This window comes from Macaca fascicularis, chromosome 11 (assembly GCF_037993035.2).
Source record: "Macaca fascicularis isolate 582-1 chromosome 11, T2T-MFA8v1.1".
In the NCBI taxonomy this organism is placed as follows: domain Eukaryota; kingdom Metazoa; phylum Chordata; class Mammalia; order Primates; family Cercopithecidae; genus Macaca; species Macaca fascicularis.
This window is the reverse complement of record NC_088385.1, coordinates 132,122,134-132,146,294: the sequence shown is the minus strand read 5'-3', so window position 1 is coordinate 132,146,294 and position 24,161 is coordinate 132,122,134. Positions and strand designations below refer to the sequence as shown.

Sequence of the window (24,161 nt, the reverse complement as noted above, 5' to 3'; positions counted from 1 at the left end):
AGGCTGGAGTACAGTGGCATGATCTCTGCTCACTGCAACCTCTGCCTCCCGGGTTCAAGCAGTTCCCGTGCCTCAGCCTCCCGTGTAGCTGGGATTATAGGTGCATGCCATCACATCTGGCTAGTTTTTGTATTTTTTGTACAGACGGGGTTTTGCCATGTTGGCCAGGCGGGTCCCCAACTCCTGGCCTCACTTCCCAAAGTGTTAGGATTGCAGGCGTGTGCCACCGCGCCCGGCCCTACTGTACACACTTAAGAGAGTATCAGGCTGGGCCGGGCGCAGTGGCTCAAGCCTGTAATCCTAGCACTTTGGGAGGCCGAGACGGGCGGATCACGAGGTCAGGAGATCGAGACCATCCTGGCTAACAGGTGAAACCCCGTCTTTACTAAAAAATACAAAAAACTAGCCGGGCGAGGTGGCGGGCGCCTGTAGTCCCAGCTACTCGGGAGGCTGAGGTAGGAGAATGGCATAAACCCAGGAGGCGGAGCTTGCAGTGAGCTGAGATCCGGCCACTGCACTCCAGCCTGGGCCACAAAGCAAGACTCCGTCTCAAAAAAAAAAAAAAAAAAGTCGGGCGCGGTGGCTCAAGCCTGTAATCCCAGCACTTTGGGAGGCCGAGACGGGCGGATCACGAGGTCAGGAGATCGAGACCATCCTGGCTAACATGGTGAAACCCCGTCTCTACTAAAAAATACAAAAAACTAGCCGGGCGAGGTGGCGGGCGCCTGTAGTCCCAGCTACTCGGGAGGCTGAGGCAGGAGAATGGCGTAAACCCGGGAGGCGGAGCTTGCAGTGAGCCGAGATCGCGCCACTGCACTCCAGCCTGGGTGACAGAGCCAGACTCCGTCTCAAAAAAAAAAAAAAAAAAAAAAGAGTATCAGGCTGGGCATGGTGGCTCATGCCTATAATCCCAGCACTTTGGGAGGCTGAGGTGGGTGGATCACTTGAGGTCAGTAGTTCGAGACCGCCTGGCTAAGATGGTAGAACCCAGTCTCTACTAAAAATACAAAAATTAGCTGAGCATGGTGGTACATGCCTGTAATCTCACCTGCTCGGGAGGCTGAGGCAAGAGAATTGCTGGAACCTGGGAGGCAGAGGTTGCAGTGAGCCGAGATTGCACCACTGCACTCTAGTCTGGGGTGCAAAGCGAGACTCTTTCTCAAAAAAACAAAAAGATAACATCATAGTATTATTTTTCTTTTTTTGGGGGGTTTTTTTTTTTTTTTTTTTGACAGAGTCTTGCTCTGTCGCCCAGGCTGGAGTGCAGTGGTGTGATCTCGGCTCACTGCAACCTCCACCTCCCAGATTCAAGAGATTCTCCTGCCTCAGCCTCCCAAATAGCTGGGATTACAGGTGCCCACCACCACACCTGGCTAATTTTATATTTTTAGTAGAGACAGGGTTTCGCCATGTAGGCCACACTGGTCTGGAACTCATGACCTCAAGTGAGCCACCTGCCTCAGCCTCCTGAAGTGCTGGGATTACAGGCACGAGCCCCTGCGCCTGGCCTTGAGAACATCATAGTATTGTTATGAAAATAGATTTGGGCCGGGCGCGGTGGCTCAAGCCTGTAATCCCAGCACTTTGGGAGGCCGAGACGGGCGGATCACGAGGTCAGGAGATCGAGACCATCCTGGCTAACACAATGAAATCCCGTCTCTACTAAAAAGAATACAAAAAACTAGCTGGGCGAGGTGGCGGGCGCCTGTAGTCCCAGCTACTCGGGAAGCTGAGGCAGGAGAATGGCGTGAACCCAGGAGGCGGAGCTTGCAGCGAGCCCAGATGGCGCCACTGCACTCCAGCCGGGGCGACAGAGCCAGACTCCGTCTCAAACAAACAAACAAAAAGATTTGACCTCACAGACTCCCCTGTTCCTGTGTCCAGGCTCTGGAGGCCCCCGTGTGGGTCAGGGGGACTATGGGAGGCAGGACCAGAGCCCCCGCAAGGAGAATGGGGCCTTAATAATTGTCTGCGCTCTTTCAGACAAGGACACTTTGAAGGGAGTTGATGCGAGCAACGCACTCGTTCTACCGGGGAAGAAGAAAAAGAAGACCAAAGCCCCTCCGCTGTCGAAGAAGGAGAAGAAGCCTCTGACCAAGAAGGAAAGGAAAGTGCTGCAGAAAATCTTAGAACAGAAGGAGAAAAAGAGCCAGGTACGCCCCACTCGGACAGGATCTGCACGTGGCTATCCAGAATAGAGAGAGATGGGGGGGGGGTCTCTCTCCTCCTAAGGGGGTGACTAGAGAGAGATGGGGGGGTCTCTCTCCTCCTGAGGGGGTGTCTGTGGTGCAACTGATAGAACTTTCTGGAATGAGGAAAATTCCAGTGCATGGTCCAGTGCAGTAGCCACTAACCACATGTTGCTGTTGAGCACTTGAAATGCAGCTACTATGGCAGAGGAACTGAACTGAACTATTCTGGAGAATGTCCAACTTTTTTCCTTAATTGTTTTTTCTTCTTTTTTTCAAAATTTACATTTAATTTTTTTTTTCCTTTTTTGTTTTGTTCCACCACCCCCCACACCTTTTCTGGCTCTACCAAACCTTAAATTTTTATTTTATTTTATTTTATTTTGAGATGGAGTCTTGGTCTGTTGCCCAGGCTGGAGTTCAGTGGTGCGATCTTGGCTCACTGCAAGCTCCGCCTCCTGGGTTCAGGCAATTCTCCTGTCTCAGCCTCCTGTGTAGCTGGGATTACAGGTGCATGCCACCACGTCAGGCTTTTTTTTTTTTTTTGTATTTTTAGTAGAGATGTGGTTTCAGCGTGTTAGCCAGGATGCTCTTGATCTTCTGACCTCGTGATCTGCCGCCTTGGCCTCCCGAAGTGTTGGGATTACAGGTGTGAGACACCGCTCCCGGCCAACCTTAAATTTTTCATAGAGGAAAAAAGTTTGTCATGGGAAATTCAAACATATGCAAGAGTACAGAGAACAGTATGATGAACTCCCATGTGCCCATCGCCAGCTCCAACATTGATCAGCCCCTGGTCAATCTTGGATTATCTCCACTGCTGGTCACTTTCCCACCCCTGGGTCATTTTGAAGCAAATCCCATGTACAATGAATCTGTGCTAGTTTCCTGGGGATGTCATACAAATGACCACAAACTGAGGGGCTTAGGACAGTATAAATTTGTTCCTTCCCAGCTCAGGAAGCCAGAAGTCCGAGATTAAGGCATCGGCAGGGCTGTGCTCCTCACTGGGCTCAGGGGAGGGTCATTCCTGGCCTCTTCCCGCTCCTGGCAGCTCCAGGCATTCCCTTGGCTTGTGGCTGCGTCACTCCAGTCTCTGCCTCCGTCTTCCCTCAGCCTTTCCTCCGTGTGTCTCTTCGAAGGGTGCTTCTCATTGGATTTAGGTCGCACTCACATACTCAGGATCATCTTGTCTTGAGATCCTTCACGTAGTTACGTAATTACATCTACAAAACCTTTTTTCCAAATAGGATCATGTTCGCAAGTTCCAGGATACAAACACATCTTTGAGGGAGGCTGCCATTTAACCCACTATACATAGCATTTTATCCATAAATATTTCAATTTGTATCTCTGTAAGTAGAGACTTTTAAAAATGACCAGAATACCATTAGCACTTCTAATCTTTTTTTTTTTTTTTTTGAGACGGAGTCTCGCTCTCTGTCATCCAGGCTGGAGTATAGCGGCACAATCTTGGCTCACTGCCAGCTCTGCCTGCCAGGTTCATGCCATTTTCCTGCCTCAGCCTCCCGAGTAGCTGGGACTACAGGTGCCCGCCACCACACCCAGCTAACTTTTTGTATTTTTTTTTTTTTTTGAGACGGAGTCTTGCTCTGTCACCCAGGCTGGAGTGCAGTGGCCGGATCTCAGCTCACTGCAAGCTCCGCCTCCCGGGTTTACGCCATTCTCCTGCCTCAGCCTCCCGAGTAGCTGGGACTACAGGCGCCCGCCACCTCGCCCGGCTAGTTTTTTTTTTGTATTTTTTAGTAGAGACGGGGTTTCACCGTGTTAGCCGGGATCGTCTCTCGATCTCCTGACCTCGTGATCCGCCCGTCTCGGCCTCCCAAAGTTCTGGGATTATGATTATTATTATTATTTTTTTTGAGACGGAGTCTCAGGCTGTTGCCCAGGCTGGAGTGCAGTGGTGCGATCTCGGCTCACTGCAAGCTCCGCCTCCCGGGTTCCCGCCATTCTCCTGCCTCAGCCTCCTGAGTAGCTGGGACTACAGGCGCCCGCCACCGCGCCCGGCTAATTTTTTGTATTTTTAGTATAGACGGGGTTTCACTGTGGTCTCGATCTCCTGACCTTGTGATCCGCCCGCCTCGGCCTCCCAAAGTGCTGGGATTACAGGCTTGAGCCACCGCGCCTGGCCACTTTTTGTATTTTTAGTAGAGACGGGGTTTCACCGTTTTAGCCAGGATGGTCTTGATCTCCTGACCTTGTGATACACCCTCCTTGGCCTCCCAAAGTGCTAGAATTACAGGCGTGAGCCACCGTGCCCAGCCAACCTAATCTTTTATTTTAATATCAAGCATCTAGCAAATGGTTAAATTTCCTGTTGTTTCATGGATACTCCTCACCCATCTCTTGTTTTTTTTTCCCATTGCAGTTTATTTGTTGTTTGTCTTACAGAATTTCCTACCTTCTGGATTTTAAAAATTTTATTTTATTTTATTATTATTTTTTGAGACAGAGTTTCACTCTTGTTGCCCAGGCTGGAATGCGATGGCGCGATCTCGGCTCACCGCGACCTCCGCCTCCCAGGTTCAAGCGATTCTCCTGCCTCAGCCTCCCGAGTAGCTGAGATTACAGACATGCGCCACCATACCCGGCTAATTTTGTACTTTTAGTAGAGACGGGGTTTCTCCATGTTGGTCAGGCTGGTCTTGAACTCCCAACCGCAAGTGATCCACCTGCCTCAGCCTCCCAGAGTGCTGGAATTATAGGCGTGAGCCACTGCACCCAGCCTTAAAATTTTATTTTAAACATGCTCCTCTGCCGTCTGAGTTTTTTGTACATTAGTATTTGGATCTGTAGCAGTGACTCTCATCTGGGACAGTTTAGCGCCCCCCACCAGCCCCGGGGACATTTGGCATTGTCTTGAGACATTTTGGGATGTGACAACTTGGGAGTGCTGCTGGCATCTGGCGGGTGGAGCCATGGGATGCTGTTAACAGCCTACAATGCACAGAAAAACAAAAACTTATTTGGCCTAACTGTCAATAGTGCTGAGATTGAGGAACCCTGACCTGGAGGCTTCATGAGAATCCAGTTTGACTTTTGGTGAGGCCACTGCACGCAGGAGCTGTCTTTGTATCAGGAGGCTTGAGGGTCTCTCTCCGGCAGCCGTGGATGGGCAGTCCCCGGAACCTCAGCAGGGGGAAGACTCACTCACCTGTGAGCATGTTCTTTATTTGTTTTGGAGACAAGGTCTTGCTCTGTCGCCCAGGCTGGAGTGCAGTGGTATGATCTTAGCTCACTGCAACCTCTGCCTCCCAGGTTCAAGCGATTGTCCTGCCTCAGCCTCCCGGGTACCTGGTACCACAATCATGTGCCATCACGCCCGGCTAATTTTTGTATTTTTAGTAGAGACGGGGTTTCACCATGTTGGTCAGGTTGGTCTTGAACTCCTGACCTCAGGTGATCTGCCTGTCTCGGCCTCCGAAAGTGCTGAGATGGCAGGCATGAGCCACTGCGCCTGGTCGGCATGTCCTTTTTAAATCCTATTTAGAATGCTTTCCCACTGTGCTATACCTTGCTCTGTGTGTGTGTGTGTGTGGTGTGTGTGTAATACACACATAGAAGCGTGTATAAAACCTATATGTACAATTACAAGAACAATAAAGGAAAAACTCATGAAACCCTCACCCAACTGAAAGAAGCCAACTGGGTACATCCCCTGCACACAGCATTGCTCAGGGTAGCTCGGGGACCAGTTCACATCAGACACACAAAGCCGCCTCCTTCCTCAGAGCGGCTAGGGAGCACTGCTGTACATGACTGAGCTGTGCTTTATTCGTCTCCTGTTGATGGACATCTGGTGGGCCATAATCTACTGTGATACCCTGCTGCAAAGAACCTCATTTATACAACCCCAGATTCTGTAAAAGGGGTTAAAAAAGCCATGCCAAGCTTGCTGTGTCTGTTGATGGAAGAACACCATGCAGCAGTAGAATTACAATTTGACCTCTGATTTTGAAGACTCCAGTTGTTAATGATGCTGAAATTATATTAGAGTTTCACTTCCCTTCTTAGGAGAGGGTCATGATGGCAAATGCATAACACACTCGTTTCCTTTCCCAGCGAGCAGAGATGCTACAGAAGCTGAGTGAAGTCCAGGCTTCCGAAGCCGAGATGAGACTCTTTTATACCACCTCCAAGCTGGGCACTGGGGACCGCATGTACCACACCAAACAGTGAGCTGGCCATTCCTTTCCTAACCCTGCCCTCCCTCCAGGGCCCCCTAGGGAGGGTGCATAGGTGATGGGGTCCTCTGGGGGTGGAGCATTTGAGAAAATACCTTTGTGGTGGCCTGAGTGGCTGATAATTGATTATCATCCTAAATGCCTCTAGTGGGTAAAGGCCATAGATGCTGCTGAACCTTCTGCGACACACAGGACAGCAAAGTTTCTTGCTCCAGTGATGTCGGTGTTTTCCTGCGATGTAGAGTCCCATGTTACAGCTCCTCCAGCTTTTGTACAGCTGATTAGGCCAGAAATTGCCATTAGGTGGTCAAGGGCTGGATTTGGCCCGTCAGTGGGTTTTGTTCGGTTTGTGTTGTGTGGTTTTTTTTTTTTTTGAGACGGAGTTTCGCTCTTGTTGTCCAGGCTGGAGAGCAATGGCACAATCTCAGCTCACCGCAACCTCCACCTCCCAGGTTCAAGCGATTCTCCCGCCTCAGCCTCCCGAATAGCTGGGATTACAGGCATGTGCCACCACACCCGGCTAATTTTGCATTTTTAGTAGAGATGGGGTTTCTCCATGTTGGCCAGGCTGGTCTCGAACTTCCAACCTTGGGTGATCTGCCCGCCTTGGCCTCCCAAAGTGCTGGGATTACAGGCGTGAGCCACCATACTGGCCGGTTTGTGTCGTGTTTTAAGGCATGAGTGCTGTTTGCCAATATGTTAGCTTCCTGGTGCTGCCATAACAAATTACTGCAAACAACGGTGGCTTAGAACAACCAAGCCAGAAGGGCAGCTACTCTGGCAGCTGAGGTGGGAGGATCACCTGAGCCTGGGAGGTTGAAGCTACAGCGAGCCATGATTGCACCACTGCACTCCGTCCTGGGTGACAAGGCGAATTCATGCTCCCACCTAGTCTTGACTACTTGGACGATCCGGCCACACCAGCAGTGTCCCCACCAAGCTGCTGACCCTTAAATGGCCTGTGTGCCTCTCCCACCTAGTCCCACCAGGCTCTGTGGTCTCACTCAGCCTGTGCTGCTCGTTTACATGAGGCCTGGCCTGTGCCTGTGAGCACTGTTCAGTTAGTGACTGTTTATCAAGTGCAGACTGTCCCAGGCTCTCTGCTAGGCCCTGAGGGTAGAGCAGTGCACAGAAATAAAGTCCTTTCTCTTAAGGAGCTTCCCAGTGTCATGGGGGGAGATGTAATTGTGGGAAGTCATCAGGTGAGTGCATCTGTGTCCCATGCTGGGAAGCACTGAACAGAAAATGAAGCAGGGAAGAGCGAGGGAGAAGGGAGAGGTGTGGGGTCTGTGTGTGGTCAGGGAGTCTCCCTGACAGCTGGCACGTAAGCAGAGGCTTAAGTGGAGTGAGAGGAGCTATCTGTAGGAAGGGCATTTCAGGGAGTGGAACAGCAGGTGCAAAGGCCCTGAGGCAGAGAGGTGTGTGGCCCTGGAGTCCTGACCTCTGGGGACTGAGGTGGGGCCTCTGGGTCTGAAGTCTCTGCTGTCTCAACAGGAAGCCTGACGAGGTGGTGGCCCCAGGCCAGGAGAAGATCAGCAGCCTCAGCGGTGCCCACCGGAAGCGTCGCCGCCAGCCCTCAGCTGAGGAGGAGGAGGAGTCAGAGGAGTCGGAGCTGGAGGGGGAGTCAGAGCTGGACGAGGACCCGGCTGCTGAGCTGGCTGAGGCTGGTGCGGGGACCACCGTGGCACCTCTGCCGCCAACTCCAGCACCCAGCTGTCAGCCCGCGCCGGCTGGGATGCCTGTTCCTCCTCCTCCAGCTGCAGCACCCCCACTGCCCAGGGCCCTGGCCAAGCCTGCTGTCTTTATCCCCGTGAACCGCTCCCTGGAAATGCAGGTTCGCTACCCTGTGCAGAGGTTTGATCTCAGCTGACTGCAACCTCCGCCTCCGATGCTCAAGTGATCCTCCTGCCTCACCCTCCCAAGGAGCCTGGGACTATGGGCACGCGCTGCTATGCTTGGCTAACTTTGTATTTTTTTGTAGAGTCAGGGTTTTGCCATGTTGCACAGGCTGGTCTTGAACTCCCATGCTCAGGCAATCTGCCCACTTTGGCCTCCTAAAGTGCTGGGATTATAGGCATGAGCACCATGCCCGACCTTCACCGCCGTTTTAAACGTTCTTGTCCCTCTCCTATGAGCGCGTGTGCAGAAGTTTCTCTTGAGCAGTGTTTGCAGATGACGTCATAGCCATCTTTGGGTCATGAATTGAGTAGCTTTTAATCTTTTCTTTCTTTTTTTTTTTTTTTGAGACAGTGTCTTGTTTTGCCTGCCAGGCTGGAGTGCAGTGATGTGATCATAGTTCACTGCAGCCTCTACCTCCTGGGCTCAAGCAGTCCTCCCACCTCCGCTTCCTGAGTAGCTAGCACTACAGATATGTGCTATCATACCTGGCTAACTTTTTTATTTTTATTTTTTTGTAGAGACAGAATCTGGCTATGTTGCCCAGTCTGGTCTTGAATTTCTGGCCTCAAACAATCCTCTGCCTTGGTCTCTCAAGTCTCTGGGATTACAGGTGTGAGCCATCATGCCTGGCCTCATATTTAAAAAAAAAAAAAAAAATGGAGGCCAGGCGCAGTGGCCCACACCTGTAATCCCAGCACTTTGGGAGGCTGAGGCGGGTGGATCACCTAAGGTCAGGAGTTTGACACCAGCCTGGCCAACGTGGTGAAACCCCATCTACTAAAAATACAAAAATTAGCCCGGCATGGTGGTGGGTGCCTGTAATCCCAGCTACTCGGGAGGCTGAGGCAGGAGAATCACTTGAACCTGGGAGATGGAGGTTGCAGTGAGCCAAGATCACACTATTGCACTCTACCCTGGGCAACAAGAGTGAAACTCCGTCTCAAAAAGTAAATAAATACAACAAATGGAATAAAATAGAATAGAAATAGAACAAAATTAAGAATATGAGCTTGTTGGCCAGGCATGGTGGCTCACGCCTGTAATCCCAGCACTTTGGAAGGTGGAGGCGGGCAGATCACCTGAGATCAGGAGTTTAAGACCAGCCTGGCCAACATGGTGAAACCCCATCTCTAAAACTACAAAAATTAGCCGGGCGTGGTGGCATGTGCCTGTAATCCCAACTACTCAGGAGGCTGAGGCAGGAGAATCACTTGAACCTGGGAGGCGGAGGTTGCAGTGAGCTGAGATCGCGCCACTGCATACGCATTAGGGTGAGCCATGTTTCACAGAACTGTTCCCTCCATATATGATACATATATGTGTCTGTGTGTGTACTGAGTCATGATATAAAATGTGTTTCTTTTCATGAGTCATAGGAAAAAATGTAGAAAGCACCTGCTCTGGAATATGTGCCTAGGAGAGGAACTGCAGGGCCACACACCCTTGACTTTGAGAAAATTTGCACCAGATTATTTGTCAAAGTGACTATGCCATTAATTGAGACTCCCACCAGCGACAGCTGAGGGTTCCCATATCTCTGAGAGACTGCTCTGCCCCAACCAGGCTGTGCCTGGTTCACACCATTCTCCTGCCTCAGCCTCCCGAGTAGCTGGGATTACAGGCACCCACCACCATGCCTGGCAAATTTTTTTGTATTTTTAGTAGAGACAGGGTTTCACCACGTTAGCCAGGATGGTTTCTATCTCCTGACCTCGTGATCCGCCCGCCTCAGCCTCCCAAAGTGCTGGGATTACAGGCGTGAGCCACCGCGCCCAGCCAGGAGACAGGGTTTCACCATGTTGGTCAGGCCGATCTCGAAGGATGTGATGAGGTCAGGCCTGGTATCCCGAAGGATGTGGTCCCTGTCTCTGTCTCACCTGGACCGTGGCTCCTGGTCCCCTCCCCAGCTGTCAAGGCCTCCTTCCCCAGCAAGCGCATCTGTTCAGCACCCACATGTCAGCTGCCACCTTCCTGGAGGTCACATCACTGTCTGTCGTCTTGCTGCTGCCCAAGTGCTGACTTCGTCTCCTTCCAGGAAGAACGGCTGAAGCTCCCAATTCTCTCTGAAGAACAAGTGATCATGGAGGCTGTGGCCGAGCACCCCATTGTCATCGTGTGTGGTGAGACTGGCAGCGGGAAGACCACACAGGTGCCTCAGTTTCTCTATGAAGCAGGCTACAGCAGGTAGGGGCTGGACACAGTGTTCTCTCTAGGTCCCTCAGTGACACTGGAGATGCCCCGAAAGGTGGATGAGAGCCTGGGGCTCCCTGGGATCTGATCCTGGATCTGCCCTGTGCATGCTGTGTGACTTCAGACAAGCTACTTAACCTCTCTGGGCCCCAGCTGTGAGATGGGAATAATGGCACCTACTTCACAAGGTTGTCATGTGGATTAAGTGAGTGAACTTGCGTAGCACACTTTATCCCTGGCACATAGAGCTATGTGCTTCCTATTTTCTTTTTTCCTTTTTTTTTTTTTGAGACAGTGTCTCACTGTGTCGCCCAGGCTGGAGTACGGTGGCGCGATCTCAGCTCACTGCAAGGTCCGCCTTCCAGGTTCACACCATTCTCCTGCCTCAGCCTCCCAATTAGCTGTGATTACAGGTGCCCGCCACCACGCCTGGCTAATTTTTTTGTATTTTTAGTAGATATAGGGTTTCACCACGTTAGCTAGGATGGTCTCGATCTCCTGACCTCGTGATCCGCCCACGTCAGCCTCCCAAAGTGCTGGCATTACAGGCGTGAACCACTGTGCCCGACCAAGAGACGGGGTTTCACCATGTTGGTCAGGCTGGTCTCGAACTCTTGACCTCAGGTGATCCACCCACTTTGGCCTCCGAAAGTGCTGAGATTACAGGCGTGAGCCACCGCGCCCGGCCTGTGCTTACTGTTTTCACTGTGTAGCCCCCTGTGGGCACTTTTGACCCATGTTTGTTGGGGTCCCCAAGACCATGTGCAGGTTCGATAATTGGGGACTTCCGGGACTCAGCTTGTTATCCCGTGCATGGCTATGGTATGTTACAGCAAAGGACGCGATCGGCAGAGGGCAGTGGCACCTGTGGTGTTCGGGGGAAGCCCAGCTCCAGCTTCCAGAGTCCCCTCCCGGTGGACTCACACAGGACACACTGGATTCTCCAGTGGCCACCTGTGGCCACACAGAAACTACCCTGCACCAGGGAAGCTTGTTAGAGATTCAAGGTTCACGGCTATTATTGGGGTAGCCTAAGCCCGCCCTGCCTGGCAGGAACGAAATCCTAGATGCCTAGAAGGAAAGGAGGTGTCCGGCATAAACCACCCTGTTTGCACAAACAGCCTGGGCACGGTGGGCCCGCACTTACAGGGAATGGAAGGAGCTCTCCTGTTGTCCAGGTTCAGGCACCCAGCGAGGACCAGCCCTCTCAGCAGCCTTTCGAGGGAGAGCAGCCCCAGGCCTGTGGCATTAACATTCCCACAGAGCTGGGACCAGCCACCCGTCGGCTTGGCGGGTTCCTGTGTCTGGAGGAGCTTGTGCTTGACTGGGGCAAACAGAGCTCCCAGCCTGGTTCCCCCAGGCCCCGTTCCTTCTAGTGGCTGCCTGGTGTCCGCTGCACCGTGAATGTTGAACCGTTTTCTGTATGTTGTTGGCATTTGGGCTGTTCCCTTTGCTGTTAAAAGTAGTGCAGCCTGTCCTTGTTTCCCATGGCCCCTGGGCGAGCGCCAGGTCAGTATGGTGAATCTTGCTGTGGAACTGCATGAGGCTTTGGGATGAGCAGGTGGGGCCACGCACTGTTGATGGCCATGTTCTTCCTCCCCCAGTGAAGACAGCATCATCGGTGTCACAGAGCCCCGCCGAGTGGCCGCCGTGGCCATGTCCCAGCGAGTGGCCAAGGAGATGAATCTGTCCCAGCGGTGAGGGCTCTACTTCCTGGGGGGAACTATGGGGTGGTCCTGTGGCCTTGCCCAGACCTCCTGGGAAGCCCAGGAGGAGATGAGCGGCGTCTGTGCTGAGGGTGCTGGGTGGAGTGTCACCTCTGCGTGTAGCACTGGGAATCATTGTGGGAGACAGCTTTCCAGGACCTGCCCAAGCAGGCAGCCTTCAAGCAGGCCCTCGGCTTACATCCTGCACAGTATGCGGAGGGGACAGAGTGGCCCATCCAGGGGCTCGAGAACAGAGCAGGGGGCCAGATGCAGGCAGTCACGGAGCTAGTACCTAGCATTGCCGGGTTAATGTAAAACTCAAGATTCTAAAGTACAAAATCTTGGCTGAGTGTGGTGACTCACGCCTGTAATCGCAGCACTTTGGGAGGCCGAGGGGGGCAGATCACCTGAGGCCGGGAGTTTGAGACCAGCCTGACCAACATGGAGAAGCCCTGTCTCTACTAAAAATACAAAATGAGCCAGGTGTGGTGGCACATGCCTGTAATCCCAGCTACTCAGGAGGTTGAGGCAGGAGAATCACTTGAACCTGGGAGGCAGAGGTTGCCATGAGCCAAGATTGTGTCATTGCACGCCAGCATGGGCGAAAAGAGTGAAACTCTGTCTCAAAAAGAAAAGAAAAAAAAATCTGGCAGTAAGTCTGTAGAACTTTCTTTGGAAAGCAACCTTGAACAGGCAGATATAGCACTTGCTTTGCAATGGCTGGGAGCACGTGTTTATAATGCAGATGCTTGTATCTAACATGTCCAACGTGGTCTAAAATCCAGAAGGCACAAAAGAGCACAGAGTGAGAGCCTGCCTCATCCGCCCACTCATCAGATGTTACTAGGCAGCATCTAGTGTGCCAGGCCCATCCTGGGCTCTCAGGATGTGGTGGTGGGCCGGACAGAGCCACGGCCCCCAGGTCAGCCTGCCAGTCGGGGGTGGGCCGGACAGAGCCACGGCCCCCAGGTCAGCCTGCCAGTCGGGGGTGGGCCGGACAGAGCCACGGCCCCCAGGTCAGCACGCCAGTCGGGAGTGGGCCGGACAGAGCCACAGCCCCCAGGTCAGCCTGCCAGTCGGGGGTGGGCCGGACAGAGCCACGGCCCCCAGGTCAGCCTGCCAGTCGGGGGTGGGCCGGACAGAGCCACGGCCCCCAGGTCAGCACGCCAGTCGGGGGACTTGGTGTCTGTCGGTTAGGCTGGGAGGACACTAAGGCAGAGATGGAGTACTGGGGGCCCCTTCTCACCCAGTGCCCTGCCTCCTCCCCAGGAGCAGCCACCACTGCCCATCTCCTGCACATCCTCCTGGACAATTGTGTGCATAGTCAGCGTGCATCTAGAAAAAACTGCCTCATCCTCTTTTTAACTTGTTAAATATTATAAAAATGTGAGGACTGGGCATGGTGGCTCATGCCTGTAATCCGAGGACTTTGGGAGGCCTTGGCGGGCAGATCACCAGAGGTTGGGAGTTCGTGGCTAGCCTGACAAACATGAAGAAAACCTGTCTCTACTAAAAATACAAAAAAAATTAGCCGGATGTGGTGGCGTACACCAGTAATCCCAGCTATTCAGGAGGCTGAGGCAGAAGAATCGCTTGAACCTGGGAGGTGGAGGTTGCCGTGAGCTGAGATCACGCCATTGCACTCTAGCCTGGGCAACAAGAGTGAGACTCCATCTCAAAAAATTGGGGGCATATGCATAAGTAGAAAGGATAGTATAATAAGCCCCCAGGTACCCAAGACCTAGTTATAATAATTGTCAACTCCTGCCCTACCCTGTTGGGTCTGTACTCTCCTCCTGGCCCCCTCCCCACCACTGTTTAGAAGCAAATCATAGATACTTTATCCTCGATATTTTGCTGTACAGATCTGAGAGATAAGGACTAATTTTTTTTTTTTTTTTTTTTTTTGAGATGGAGTCTCGCTTTGTCACCTAGGCTAGAGTTCAATGGCGTGATCTTGGCTCACTGCAACCTTTGCCTCCAGGGTTCAAATGATTCTCCTGCATCAGCCTCGCGAGTAGCTGGAATTGCAGGTGCCCGGCTAATTTTTGTGATTAGTAGAGACGGGGTTTCACCATGTTGGCCAGGCTGGTCTTGAACTCCTGACCTCAGTTCATCCACCCATCTCGGCCTCCCAAAGTGCTGGGATTATAGGCGTGAGCCATTTTTTGTTTTTTTGAGATGACTCTGTTGCTCAGGCTGCAGTGCAGTGGTGCCATCTTGGCTCACTACAGCCTCAACCTCTTGGGCACAAGTAATCCTCCCACCTCAGCCTCCTGAGTAGCTGGGACTACAGGTGCGCACCACCACACCAGGCTAATTTTTGAGTTAAGACAAGGACTTTTTGTGAAACACACACAGCTATAGTACCCCTATGATAGCTGCCAAGTCTGTGTAGTCTCCAGAGCACACTCCAGCCCACGTGCAGGTCTCCCCGGCGTCTCCTGGCGTAGTCGCCATCCGAGGAGGGCTCTGGCCAAGGTGTTTGGGGCCTGGCTCCTCAGTTGCCCTCAACAGCTCCTTCCCTTCCCTTCAGAAACCAGGATTTTGGAGGGGGAGAGTGGACTGGGGAGATGTCTGGGCCTTGTTTCAGGTTGCTGGTGGGCCCTGCCCTCAAGCCGCCTGCCTGTTCCATGACCTGCCTTGTAGTGACCCCGTGGCGACAGCCCCAGCCAGGCGTGGCTCTGCCCTAAACCGAACTCTGCCTACACAGGGTCGTCTCCTACCAGATCCGGTACGAAGGAAACGCGACAGAGGAGACCAGAATCAAGTTCATGACGGATGGTGTGCTGCTCAAAGAAATCCAGAAGGTTGGTTGCGGATCCTGGCGCACAGAGCAAGGCCAGTGGGCGTGGGGGCGGGTGCTAGGCGTAGCACTCCCACGGTGCTGCTGTGTGACTTTGGGTGAGTTACTGAACCTCTCCAAGCTCAGTTTCTTGATGAGTATGTTAGTGCATTCCTCAGAGAATCATTTTGAAGTGGAAATTGTAGAGTGCATGCCAACAGCTTAGCACAGTGCCCCGTACCTAGAAGGTGCTCGTGAAATGTGAACTTGTATTTTTATTATAACTGACTCACAGAGTTCACGCCTTGCCCAGGGTGTACTGAAAGCCTGTGGTGTGCAGGCTCTGCCCTGCGGTGGGCCCAGACACAGACACCTCTTGGGAGCTTCGAGTCCCGTTGCGTTTGGTGAGGGGCAGCACCAGACTCGGAGTGGGGTGCCAGCCTCAGGCTGGGGGACAGGGGAGCCGTTGGGCCTTGCCCTTGAGAAGGGATGTGTCTTCACGGTCCCTGGCCACAGAAGCTGCGTCCCAAGGTCTTTCCGTTTGTAAATCGGAACCCGAGCTGCTGCCTCCCATCAGCGCACTTGGGCCTTGGGGAAGCGCCCCACGCTTCCTAGGGAGCTGGCCATTTGATCAAGCGGATGGCACGCGTGTCTGGAGAGCCTGCAGGGCCCGGGTAGGGGACTGCTGTCTGGTGAAGAAGCTGTGCTCCGTGCTGGCTGTGACATCCCCTTGGGCAGGGCCAGTCTCCCAGGGGTATGGCAAAGGTGATTCCAGCCCTCCTGGCTTGGAGGCCACTGGGACTCCTGGGGGTGTCGGTGGATGCAGTTTGGGTCCGGGTGGCCCCTGTCTGTGTGGCATCTGCTGTCCGACTGCCCACGGCCCCACCCCCCATCTCATGTCCATTTCCCACCTGCCCTCCTGCCCTGCGGGCATCGAGTTGAGCAGCTCACCTCTGAAGAAGAGCAGCTGCCCTTCCTCTCACACTGTCTCCTCAAGTGGGAGTTCTGAGACGTGAAGCGGCCCTTGGGGCTCAGGCCGGGAGGGCGGGCCTCACCCCTGGACCTCCCCCCAGGACTTCCTGCTGCTGCGGTACAAGGTGGTGATCATCGACGAGGCCCACGAGAGGAGCGTGTACACGGACATCCTCATCGGCCTCCTGTCCCGCATTGTGACTCTCCGGGCCAAGGTAGAGCAGGAGGCAGGTGCTGGGGAGCCCCGAGCCCTGGGCCCCCCCAGCTCTGTCGGAGGCTTGGGCTCCCTTCACTTGTTCCCCATTGCACCCTGGGCTGCTGCCATGAGCAGGTGCCCCAAGGACAAGGTCCCCTTGGGCCTAGGTCTAGGCCCTGTGCCAGGGCCGTGAATCTTGGAACAGCCCCTGTATGATCCCTTCCCCACCGCCCCGGCACCAGCCTCATAAACTGGTGTCCTTCTGCGCACCCAAAGCAAGAGGCTCAGGCGAAGTGCTGATGCCTGGCCAGGCGCAATGGGCCAGTTGATGAGGCCTCTGGGCCTCTGGGATCAGCAGAGCGGGTGGGCCTGCCCGGCCAAGGGTCAGACTCCCGGAACTCTGAGAGGGGCTCCCCAGGGCCTCTTTCTCCATCTCCCTGCCCCAACCTGACACAGGCCTGCTGAGTGGAGGGTGCCACCCGGGGGCTGGGCTCCATGCAGGAGGCCTGTCCTACCCTCCCGGCGGGGAGAGGGGCCTGTGCTCCACATGTGCCACGAGCCTGGCCACGTTCAAGGCCCTGATAATTGACAGCGCACAAGACACCATCTTGTTCTAACAGTTCCTGCCCTCCTGGGGCTTCCACTTCAGCAAGGGTGGCAGGCAGGATGCAGACTCAGAGTGTGTGAGCCAGTGATGGACAAAACTGGGGGCAGTGGAGGGAGGATGCGGGGCTAGTGAGAGTTTCACCCGAAAGGTGACCTCTGAGCTTGAGTGGAGGGCTGAGTGAGGGAGGGAGCGAGCAGCGTGCGTCGCAGAGCAGGGAGAAGTCTGACCGGAGGAGCGCAGTGCAGAGGTCTGGAGGCGGGCATCTGCCTGGTGCCTTTTTTCTTTTGGTAACAAGCTTTATTGGGCTGTGATTCATTTTTCATATCATTCATCCATTCAAATGTACAATTCAGTGGTTTTTAGTCCATTCACAGAGTGTGCAGCCATCACCACAGTTTTACGTTTCATCACTCATCAATCCCAAAAGAAACCCTAGGCTTGGCACGGTGGCTCACACCTGTAATCCCAGCACTTTGGGAGGCTGAGGTGGGTGGATCACTTGAGGTCAGGCGTTCGAGATCAGCCTGGCGAACATGGTGAAACCCTGTCTCTACTAAAAACACAAAAATTAGGTCTGGTGGGCCGGGCGCGGTGGCTCAAGCCTGTAATCCCAGCACTTTGGGAGGCCGAGACGGGCGGATCATGAGGTCAGGAGATCGAAACCATCCTGGCTAACACGGTGAAACCCCGTCTCTACTAAAAAATACAAAAAACTAGCCGGGCGTGGTGGCGGGCGCCTGTAGTCCCAGCTACTTGGGAGGCTGAGGCAGGAGAATGGCGTAAACCCGGGAGGCGGAGCTTGCAGTGAGCTGAGATCCGGCCACTGCACTCCAGCCTGGGTGACAGAGCAAGACTCCGTCTCAAAAAAAAAAAAAAAAAAAAAAAAGGCCGGGCGCGGTGGCTCAAGCCTGTAATCCCAGCACTTTGGGAGGCCGAGACGGGCGGATCACGAGGTCAGGAGATCGAGACCATCCTGGCTAATATGGTGAAACCCCGTCTCTACTAAAAATACAAAAAATTAGCCGGGCGAGGTGGTGGGCGCCTGTAGTCCCAGCTACTCGGGAGGCTGAGGCAGGAGAATGGCGTGAACCCGGGAGGCGGAGCTTGCAGTGAGCCGAGATCCGGCCACTGCACTCCAGCCTGGGCGACAGAGCGAGACTCCGTCTCAAAAAAAAAAAAAAAAAAATTAGGCCTGGTGGCGGGCGCCTGTAATCCCAGCTACTCAGGAGGCTGAGGCAGGAGAATCACTTAATCCCAGTGGGTAGAGCTTGCAGTGAGCCGAGATCGCGCCACTGCACTCCAGCCTGGGTGAGAGAGCGAGACTTCATCTGAAAAACAAAAACAAAAAGAAACCCTGTGCCTTTTACGGTTTTTTGTGGTGGTGATTTTTGTTTTGTTTTGTTTTTTTGAGGCACAGTCTCATTGTCACCAAGGCTGCAGCGCAGTGGTGCAATCGCAGCTCACTGCAACCCCGACCTTCTGGGCTTAAGGAATCCTTTTGCCTCAGCCTCCCAAGAAGCTGGACCACGGTCACTCTGTAACCATTTGCAAATGATTTCCGACAGTGGCTGCAGAGTTCCATGGTACTTCCCCACCAGCAGTGGCAGAGCTTCCAGCTTCTCCACATCCTGCTAACACTTGTCATTTTCCATTAGTATTATTCTAGACATCCCTGTGGGTGGAAAGTGATATCTCACTGTGGTCTTGGTTTGCGTCTTTAGGGAGTCTAGAGTGGCCAAGCAGCGAGCGTGAGGTGGAGTCAGGAAGGCACGGGGGTAGGGCAGAGAGGGACGGTCACTGTGGAGCAAGAGAGGGGCCTGTGCTGGGCGCCATGCCTCCCACAGAGGTGCTCTGGCCACTCCTTAGCTTCTGGGTTTGGGGTTTCCTAGCAGCAAAGGCAGCAAGGGCTTGAAGCAGAGCTCATCATGAGGCCATCAGGCATTGCTGAGCGGCCTGGGGACCAGAGAGCTCCCTCCCACCCCCACAGACCTCCGAGAATCAGGCAGCTCCTCCCTGAGCCCCCAGAACAGACACCCGGTGAATCTTGGTGTCGGGTGGGAGCTAGGTTGGGTGGGCCCCAGTCTCAGCCCACCTGCCTCATATTCCACCATCAAAGCCTGACTCTGAAAGACACCCTGGAACAAGCCACCGCCCTGGGAGCAGCAGGTCCCGCTATTGACTCACTTTCTCCAAGGAGCCTTTGGCATCCAGAAAGGGGCAGAGGGTGGGGGCTGGAAACGGGGTGGGCAGCAGGGCACCCTCATGCGGATTTCCCAGGCTTCGGACCCACCTGTAGTACTGGGGCCGCGGTCACCGAGCCTGTCCTCCCACAGAGGAACCTGCCACTCAAGCTGCTCATCATGTCGGCCACGCTGCGGGTGGAGGACTTCACCCAGAACCCGCGGCTCTTCGCCAAGCCGCCCCCGGTCATCAAGGTAACACAGGGTCCCAGGTCCTCCGTGAGCTTGGACGGCACAAGGTCGCCCTGGTGTCGGGAGCCTCCTGAGAGACCTCACTTGGTCCCATGCGGGATTGACAGCAGCTTGGAGAGGGTGTTGGAAACCTCGATTCAGAATGATGGGGAAAGGGAAGGCAGCCCTGGGCCAAAGCTCGCCCCCCACCGCACCTTTCTGGGCATCCCACAGGTGGAATCCAGGCAGTTCCCAGTAACTGTGCATTTCAACAAGCGGACACCACTGGAAGACTACAGCGGCGAGTGCTTCCGGAAGATTTGCAAGATCCACCGGATGCTGCCCGCAGGTGAGGCCCTGGCCAGGTCAGGGGAAAGGAACCTCCCTTCCTAAACCCTCGCTGAAGGCACAAGTGTGGGAGGGCCCATCTCCGAGTGGCTCAGAAAAGTCCCTTGTCCCTGCTAGGCCTCACTTCCTCACTTACTCCAGAGTGTTCACAACACCTGTCCTGCCTTATTCCACTCAAAATACTGTGAGGCTTCAGCAGCTACCAGATGGTAGAGTTTGCCATCTGTCCCCATCTGATAAGCAGAACAACCCACAGAGCCCAGGCCGGTGCTGGCAGGTGACCATAGACACTGCAGGGGAACAGGCACACGGATACCCTTCACAGTTCTGCCTCGTCCCCATCACACCCGATCCTTTACTCACCTCATGTTACGGAAATGGACGTGACCTTTCTGTGTGAATAGATTGTGATCACTTCTAGCCAGTGATCACTTCTACTTTTTTTTGAGACAGAGTTTTACTTTTGTTGCCCAGGCTGGAGTGCAGTGGCGGATCTTGGCACACTGCAACCTCCACCTCCTGGGTTCAAGCAATTCTCCTGCCTCAGCCTCCCAAGGAGTTGAGATTACAGGTGCACACTGCCACGCCCGGCTAATTTTTTGTATTTTAGTAGAGATGGGGTTTCATCATGTTGGCCAGGCTGGTCTCGAACTCCTGACCTCAGGTGATCTGCCTGCCTCAGCCTCCCAAAGTGCTGGAATTACAGGTGTGAGCCACCGCGCCCAGCCTAATCAGAGACTCTTGTGTGCCGAATTCGGGCCCAAGGCTGACTTTCTTCATGTTAGGGAGGCAGGGAGCCGTGGGGGTGCTTCCCACCAAGCTTGAACTCCTCCTTCAAGGAAGCTGAGGTCGCTGCTTCATGATGCTCTGTCCTTGGTCTGCTTACAGCCTCTCGGGGCTCCCATCCGTTCTCTGGGAGACTGGGGCTGGCGGGAGGCGAGGCGGAAGCTTGGGCAGTGAGCCTTCCTGCAGCCTCGGGTCTCAGGGCAGCCACGGCGCTGTCACAAGTGTGGTGTGCAGGTTTTCACTTGAGCACATTTCTCAGGGCTTTTGGGTCTGTGCCTGGGAGTGGCGTTGCTGGGCTGTGTGGTCGCTGTGTTTGTTGAACTCCCTGGCAACAGCTCCTTCAGTCTGGGGGTGCTGCCTCCTGCTCGTCTATGTCTGTGTACCCCTGTCCTCCCGCATTATCCCTGGAGCCCCGCCTCTCAGAGCAGGGCCTGGCAGGTGCCCATTGCTAAGCAAATGTTTGTGAGTGACTGATGGATAACAGAGAGGCCCGTTCTTTCCGCAGGCGGCATCCTGGTGTTCCTGACGGGGCAGGCTGAGGTGCACGCGCTGTGCCGCAGGCTCAGGAAGGCTTTCCCACCCTCCAGAGCCCGGCCACAAGGTAAAGAGGACTCCCCGACCCGCGCTCTGCCCTGAGCAGCTGGGCCTGGCCTCACGCTCCCTGGCTGGGGTGCAGCTCCCGCCTCTGAGCTTCCCTCTGGGAGCGTCAGCACCTTTGCCGTCCCCCACCTCACCCCCGAATAAATGGCCGTGCCTTGAACAACAAAGAGCAGTGTGCTAGCGACCATGCGTGCCACACACGCCTTTCTCTCCAACCTGCCCCTTTTCCAGAAAAGGACGATGATCAGAAAGACTCAGCGCAGGAAATGCGGAAGTTTAAGAAGTCGAGGGCCAGGGCCAAGAAGGCGCGGACCGAGGTACGTGGGGGGCTGGCAGGGACTCCTGGAGAGTAAGGCTACGTTGTCCAGGATAGCAGCCACCAGCACCATGTGGCTGCTTAGGTTTAAGTGTAATTGGAATAAAATGAAATTAAAAATCCAGTTCCTGGTCGGGCGCAGTGGCTCATGCCTGTAATTCCAGCACTTTGGGAGGCCAAGGTGGGAGGATCGTTTAAGGCCTAGAGTTTGAGACCAGCCTGGGCAACATGGTGAGACCCTGTCTCTACAAAAAATTTTTAAAATTAATCCAGTGTGGTGGCACATGCCTGTGGGCCCAGCTGCTCAGAGGCTGAAGTGGGAGAACCATCTGAGCCCAGGAGGTCAAGGCTGCAGTGAGCCGTGATGGCCCCACTGCACTCCAGCCTGGGCAACAGAGTGAGACTCTGTCTCTGAAAAGGAAAAGAAGGCCAGGCGTGGTGGCTATGCCTGTAATCCCAGCACTTTGGGAGACTGAGGCAGGTGGATCACCTGAGGTCAGGAGTTCAAGTCTAGCTTGACCAACATGGCGAAACCCCGTCTCTACTAAAAATACAAAATTAGCCAGGCATGGTGATATGCGCCTGTACTCCCAGCTACTCTGGGTTGGCTGGGCTGGGAGGTGCTTTCCTCTAGCCTCTGCATGAAGGCACCGTGGGTCTTGCGGTCCGTGACAGTAGCGTAAACGCTCAGCCGTCTCCAACTTGCCTGTTGCACTACTGATGTGTCAGGCAGTGATCCAAGTTCTTCACATGTGTTCACACAACCCTCCCACCAGCCTGAGAGACAAGGTCTGTGATAGTCCCCATTGTTTAGGTGGGGACACTCAGACAGGAAGAGATAGTTATGTGGCCTGCCCCGGGTCACACGGCCCGTGGGTGTGGACTGGGGCTTCCACATGAGGGCACCTGTCTTCCTGCACATGCCTCATCCTCACACCCAGGGTCCCTGCAACCCGGGTGTCTATGTGTTCGCCGTAGGTGCTGCCCCAGATCAACTTGGATCATTACTCAGTGTTGCCGGCAGGCGAAGGCGATGAGGACAGGGAGGCGGAAGTGGACGAGGAAGAGGGGGCCCTGGACTCCGACCTCGATCTGGACTTGGGGGATGGCGGGCAAGATGGAGGTGTGTTCCTAGCCCCGCTTCCTGCTCACGTGCATTAGCTCTGCCCTGAGGCTGTGCCCAGAGCCCTTGTGGCCCCCTGGGGGCCGGGGTTCTAGCAGCTTTGTCCTCGATGCTTCCTGAGTTCTTTGAAAGTGCCGGGCACGAGGAGGCCTGGAACATTTGCCGTGCTGGATGTAATGGGGCTGCCAACCCCTTTGCTGACAGGTGCGGGTCTCCAGGGCCCAGGGGTGTTGCCCCGCTCCGTGTGCTCGCAGGAACCCCTGAATGTAGATGGACCCAGTGCCCTGCTGTCAGCCAGGGGCTGAGTGGGGCAGCAGAGGGTACCCCAGTACTGGCTCAGCCTGAGCCTACCACAGTGCTGCCAGGACACGAGGAGCAGAGTCAGGCCCCCAGGATCCATGCCAGGGATTTAGAGGAGGAGATTATGCAGCACAGCAGGGGTTCAGATCCGACTCAGGGCAGTAGAGACCAGAGAGCCCCTGGGAACCTCTCAGCAGTCCCCCCAGGTTTGGCCTGGCTGGTTCCAAGGGAAGCCTCCTCAGCAGGGCAAAGAAAGGAGTTCTGGTGGAGCAGCCTACGGGTGCAGGGCAGCTGTGGCTGGCTCCTGCCTGTGGGCATCTGTCCCGGCCCGGTTGCCAGTAACGTCTGCTTTCCCTCCAGGTGAGCAGCCGGACGCCTCCCTCCCACTCCACGTGCTCCCGCTGTACTCTCTGCTGGCCCCAGAGAAGCAAGCACAGGTAACCGTGCTGGGCCGGTGCCCAGCTTTTGGGGCACTTTTAAGGACATTGCAGTGAGGTTAGTCAAGCCCTTGGTCCTCTCCATCTGCTGTTTGACCAGCATCCCCAGAGTTTTGAGGAATATTGAGGTAGTTTTGGAGAACAGGGAACAGTCCTGCAAGGCACTGGGTCCCAGATGGGGTGGCTTGTCCTTGCTACCTCTCCAGCACACCAGCCTGGGTGGCTCTGTCCTTGGACCTCCATTCTACGATTTCGTTCCTGATTCTGGTGTTTTCCTGCCATCCCCTCCCTGAATCCTAGGTCTTTAAGCCTCCACCGGAGGGGACTCGGTTGTGTGTTGTGGCCACCAACGTTGCCGAGACGTCTCTTACAATCCCTGGCATCAAGTACGTGGTGGACTGTGGGAAGGTCAAGAAGCGTTACTACGACCGCGTCACCGGCGTGTCCTCCTTCCGCGTCACCTGGGTCTCCCAGGCATCAGCTGACCAGCGAGCAGGCAGAGCAGGACGGACAGAGCCCGGCCACTGCTACAGGTGGGTTACCCAGGCTCCTCCTCAGGGACGTTGGCGCCGCCTTGCAATAGCCACTGAGGAACAAGGGAAGGACACTGACCCCACCTCCATCTGTAGTGCGTCCCATGTCCTGCTGGGCCCCTGTGACTTTGGGGTGCTCCCCAGCCCTTTTACTGGCTTTCAGATACTCAGAGTATTTCTTTCTTTTTTTTTTTTTTTTTTGAGATGAAGTTTCACTCTTGTCACCCAGACTGGAGTGCAATGGTGCGATCTCGGCTCACTGCAACCTCCACCTCCTAGATTCAAGCAATTCTCCTGCCTCCGCCTCCTGAGTAGCTGGGACTATAGGTGCCCACCACCACTCCCAGCTAATTTTTGTGTTTTAATTTTATTTATTTATTTAAATTTTTGTATTTTTAGTAGAGACAAGGTTTCAGCATGTTGGCCAGAGTGGTCTCAAACTCCTGACCTCAGGTGATCCACCCGCCTCGGCCTCCCAAAGTGTTGGGATTACAGACGTGAGCCACCGCGCCCGGCCTACTTGCACTCTTTCTTTTTTTTTTCTTTTCTTTTTTCAAG

General features: G+C 54.5%; 1 protein-coding gene across 7 annotated transcripts in view; it reads left to right on the top strand.

Moving 5' to 3' along the window:
* DHX37 (DEAH-box helicase 37) overlaps window positions 1-24,161 on the top strand; it is a 45,557-nt gene that overhangs the window by 3,954 nt on the left and 17,442 nt on the right. For 6 of the 7 annotated variants that reach the window (XR_012420826.1, XR_012420827.1, XM_005572604.3 and 3 more), the window contains exons 2-15: window positions 1,984-2,153; window positions 6,273-6,385; window positions 7,889-8,228; window positions 10,329-10,477; window positions 12,088-12,180; window positions 14,903-14,999; window positions 16,048-16,161; window positions 19,083-19,184; window positions 19,395-19,509; window positions 20,800-20,895; window positions 21,126-21,211; window positions 22,189-22,333; window positions 22,994-23,070; window positions 23,371-23,603. Coding sequence is in view for 5 of the 7 variants with exons in the window: in XM_005572604.3 (XP_005572661.3) it covers window positions 1,984-2,153; window positions 6,273-6,385; window positions 7,889-8,228; window positions 10,329-10,477; window positions 12,088-12,180; window positions 14,903-14,999; window positions 16,048-16,161; window positions 19,083-19,184; window positions 19,395-19,509; window positions 20,800-20,895; window positions 21,126-21,211; window positions 22,189-22,333; window positions 22,994-23,070; window positions 23,371-23,603 (1,930 nt within the window). In the remaining 2 variants the exon portion in view is untranslated. The remainder of the gene's footprint in view (window positions 1-1,983; window positions 2,154-6,272; window positions 6,386-7,888; window positions 8,229-10,328; window positions 10,478-12,087; window positions 12,181-14,902; window positions 15,000-16,047; window positions 16,162-19,082; window positions 19,185-19,394; window positions 19,510-20,799; window positions 20,896-21,125; window positions 21,212-22,188; window positions 22,334-22,993; window positions 23,071-23,370; window positions 23,604-24,161) is intronic. The other variant, XM_045366208.2, reaches the window with a different exon arrangement.